This window comes from Diospyros lotus, chromosome 1, assembly GCF_014633365.1.
Source record: "Diospyros lotus cultivar Yz01 chromosome 1, ASM1463336v1, whole genome shotgun sequence".
Lineage (NCBI taxonomy): Eukaryota > Viridiplantae > Streptophyta > Magnoliopsida > Ericales > Ebenaceae > Diospyros > Diospyros lotus.
This window is the reverse complement of record NC_068338.1, coordinates 44,014,864-44,018,933: the sequence shown is the minus strand read 5'-3', so window position 1 is coordinate 44,018,933 and position 4,070 is coordinate 44,014,864. Positions and strand designations below refer to the sequence as shown.

The 4,070-nt window shown below is 35.0% G+C and overlaps 1 protein-coding gene across 1 annotated transcript; it reads right to left on the bottom strand.

Moving 5' to 3' along the window:
• Positions 1–295: 295 nt before the first annotated feature.
• On the bottom strand, positions 296–2,699 carry LOC127796446 (uncharacterized protein At2g39795, mitochondrial-like). The gene is made up of 3 exons (XM_052328599.1): positions 2,318–2,699; positions 761–1,089; positions 296–667 (listed from the first exon to the last, which is right to left on the bottom strand). Exons 1-3 carry the CDS (start codon positions 2,573–2,575, stop codon positions 508–510), a joined length of 747 nt encoding a protein of 248 aa, XP_052184559.1. The 5' UTR covers positions 2,576–2,699; the 3' UTR covers positions 296–507.
• Positions 2,700–4,070: the final 1,371 nt, after the last annotated feature.

Genomic DNA, 4,070 nt, shown 5'->3' with positions numbered 1-4,070 from the left:
TTAAAACACTGCTTATTAATAAATTCATGAATTTTTAATCAATCATGTTCATAAATTTTAACAAGATAAATTTTACTAAATTTAAATTCAATTCGTTTACAAATTAAATTTTAAAATTAAACTTAAACTTAAATTCAACTTATTTATTTTAACAAACAAATTCAAACGAACTTTTATCAAACTAAATATCAAGCTGCTTGCTCAACTCATTTTTAACCCCACCACCAACCCGCTAAATTGCCACCTCCACCATTGACAACCCACAAATATATATATAAATATATATATATATAAATGAGAAATCAAACATTGCAAAATTAAACCATGAAGAGCCCATTAACTGTAAAGTGTTCTAATTGTGAGTATTAAGTACTTGAAACTTGCGGGAGAGGGTGGTTATTGTCTAATGTCTAATAATAGTTGGCAATAAATCAAGGTTCAAACAGAACATCAACAAAACTGAGTTCACGCACTACATTCTCCAAAATCTCTCATCCTACCTAAAATTTAGGCCTCGACGAACTTCTTAAGATTCTTCAACCACATAAGGTATTCTCGGTTGTCTTTGTTGATCATGTACTCGTGCAAGAAATTGGTTGTGCTGGGCTTGATCCCCCTAATCTCTAAATACTTGTGGAATGCCTTCTGCAGATTCTCATCCAAATCTCTGAGGGAAAATAACCAGAGGGGGTTTATTTAGTCAAAAACAACACGGAAACTCAAAATGGAAATAGAAAATGTCATTTAATGTAAAACTTACGTGAAGTCAGGCCCCTCATAGGCAATTTGATCCTCAGAATGTTCAGGATCCTTAACTGACAAGCTATCTATCGCAATCTCATCAGGGAAAGCAGTACAACCGAACTCCAAAGATGGTCCACCTCTTTTAGAAACTCTAACAACAAGCGGAATGCTAGATTGATTGCTCTTCTCAGTATCGTCATCGTCGTCATCCTCACCAGTAACAAGGTCAGGCATGTGAACTTCAACATCAATGGTTTCACCCTGATATTCTCTGGTCAGTGATATTGTCTGTTGGCCGGGATTATCGTTAAGTTTAAAGGGAAAGCCATCTGGAAACTCTTCAACCTACAAACAAGGGTGCAGGGCTTAAATTGAGATAAACAATCATCTTGCAAGGCACTGGGTGTTGCTCAAGCCCAGGTTCAGGTCATCTTGAAGGCATTGGGCCTTAAAGCAACTTCTATCTAAAATAACTGATTCCTAGTCAACAAGAGGGGAATATTCAAGAAATTGATGACGTGCTGGCAAGTTATTTGCATATATTGACACACATGAATGATATAATCTTGAATAGTGAAAAAAAAATTGTTTGCAACTTATACTTGCTATTTTGCAATGCAAGCAGTGGGAAACATCATCTGATCATCATATTCTGATTAAAAATTGCTTTCAGTTGGTCACTCAGCAGGGTCTATTTCTTCTCACTGATTTATTGCGAACAAATTGGAACTCTGCTGGACTCAGAATACATTTTTGCTACATTTTGAATTATTTTGAGTCTATGATTCTTAATTCATATTTACAACCATAATCAATGCATACAACCTTCCAAGAATTTTCAACATCTTTCTCCAACTTGATGAGTTTAAATTACCTCTGTCCATTCAGAATTAAATTTAGGTTAGTTAAAACTTGCGAGGCCAAACACTAATGACAGCAGCTGCAGGCGGTACGAAGGGCACAAATGAGTGTTTATCTTTCTACTTCATCTAGGCTGCCATGATATATGGTCTAACAGGTTGACCGCTTTGTTTATGTAGAACCGAAATTATCAAAAAATTACAGGTCCAATTGCCACATACTTGAAGAAGTTTGTTCCAGTTTTCAATAACTAATTTGCGCTAATAAATATCAGGAATAAAAAAGAGCAAAACAAGATTAGAGACCAAAAAAGAAAAGGGAAAACTAACATAACATACAAATTATAATAGACTGCCAATAAATTCTAAGATTTGGTCACCTTGGTGAGGAACTAGGTTGTAAAGATAAAAAGCAAAGGAGAAAAAAAAAGCTATAAACCAAATCGAAGCAATGGGAGCTAAAAGCATAGCCGTTTGTTTTTTTCGTTGGATTACAAATTGAAAATAAAATAATTGTATACTTCCAAGTAATTTGATTTCCTTTCCCGTTGAAAGTCACATTAAATTTAGCTTGTATTCATTAATTTTCAGTTTCTATGTTTCCATTTGGTTATTTTCCCTATCAAAATCCTATTACCAAACATTTCAATTAGGCTTTTAGAGACTTCTCAGGAACTAAAGCGACGGGATAGAAAACAAACTCGAAGAATCACCTGCTCATGATCGTTGGACTCCTCGGTGCATTCGATCTCCGACTTGATGACTCGGAGGAGAGCCTCATCGGAGCCTGGCCGCTTGGAGGTGGCGGAGTAGAATCGGAGCAATGACGGAAACGAACTCCGAGAAACATTGCTGCTATTGACGGCCGACAACACAGCGGCAGAGCGGTAGTACCTTTGACTTCCGATGGCCCGAAGGGCCCGAGGGACGAAGGCGGAAGCTGACCTGCGAAGCATGCTAGCGAAAGCCATTTACGGTGTGAGAGGCAGAGGAAGGGGTGTTAGGCTTTCGGTTTGGACAAGAGAGGGTTTGATTTAGGGTTTTAGAGGCCGCTCTCTGGAGCGGTTTATATAAAGAGGCTTCGAGGGTTTTTGGGGTCAGGCACTACTACTACCTACACTTGGCACTGTTGCGCTCGTAAAATCATATGTTTATTTAAAAGAGTAAAATTGCAACCAACGCCCTTCAAAATTTGACTTAATTACGTTTTTTTAAATAGTGATTACTTCTCCCGCTGGTAATAAAATATCTAGAATATCTATTTTACTCTTCTTCTTCTTTTTTGTTTTTATTTCTCTTTTTTTATTTTAAAAAAATATAACATCAATAATAATAAATCACTTATTGTTTGCCATCTTTGATCCCTTTTGTTGGGGTACCACGCTGAAAGAGAACAAAAGAAAGGATAGAGATACAAAAATGACAATAAAGGACTCATGTTTTTTAATTAATCAATTATGACCAGTGCTGTATTTGAGATTTGGGGGCACTGAGGCGAAATGCAAAAATGAGCCCTCAAATCATAGAGTACATTTAAATTTTATTTTTTTATAATAAAATATAAAATAAATAAATAAATATTTACACCATATCAAAGAATAAAATTGAAAATTTTCTAAATTATCAATTAAAAACTACTCTCCTTGCAGTTTTGGAGGCAAAAATATTAATCAAATTTACATAATCAAGTTGTTCAACTTGGAGAAACTTCTTTTTACAGATGCAACTGTAACTGATATAGTTAACAAAATTCTGTATGCTACACAAGCATTTGGGAAACACCCATCCATTCTCTTCAAATAGTTCACCACATCAATTGTTTTTTTTTTGTTTCTTTAGGTAAAAAGTATTTCAAGATTGTCAACTCCAAAAACAAATCATCTCCATCAATATCAGAATGACCATTATGCGTTGAGGATTTTTCAAGATTCTTACAAGACCCCAATAAAGTATCATCATCAACACAGTTCAACCTCTCCAAATTAAACAGGAATCCAAACGTTTCCTCATATTTTTTAAATTGTTCAAATCTAGTTTTAAATGAAGAACGAGGTCGATCAATTATGAAGAGGAAATAATTTACTCTAAAATAATCTTCTGCTGATTGTGTTATCTTATCACTGCCATTCTCATCAAACTGTTTCTTTATTCGAATCATGCATTTTTCTTGAAATACAGCTTCAACTCCCATTTCATTTACTATTTGTTTCGCTTTAACCATAGCCTTATCAAACCCAGATTCTCTATAGTCATCAAGAAACAAAAGAAGTCCTTCTAAAAAACTGATAGCAACATCAATATCCATATTTTCAGCTTGAAGAAATTTACTTACAGTGTTGATTGCATGCAATAACTTGTACCAAATTACCATGCCAAGCAAGAACTCAAAATTCTGAAGTTCATATGTTGCTAAGGACTCAACTTCGCTCTTTGTTTTAGGATCTTCACTAGTATCTACCAAGTCAA

Coding starts and splice junctions, on each gene's coding strand:
- LOC127796446 (XM_052328599.1), bottom strand. CDS start 2,575: ATGGCTTTCGCTAGCATGCTTCGCAGGTCAGCTTCCGCCTTCGTCCCT. Junction 1,090..2,317: donor AGTCCAACGATCATGAGCAG/GTGATTCTTCGA, acceptor CCTTGTTTGTAG/GTTGAAGAGTTTCCAGATGG. Junction 668..760: donor TATGAGGGGCCTGACTTCAC/GTAAGTTTTACA, acceptor ATTTTCCCTCAG/AGATTTGGATGAGAATCTGC.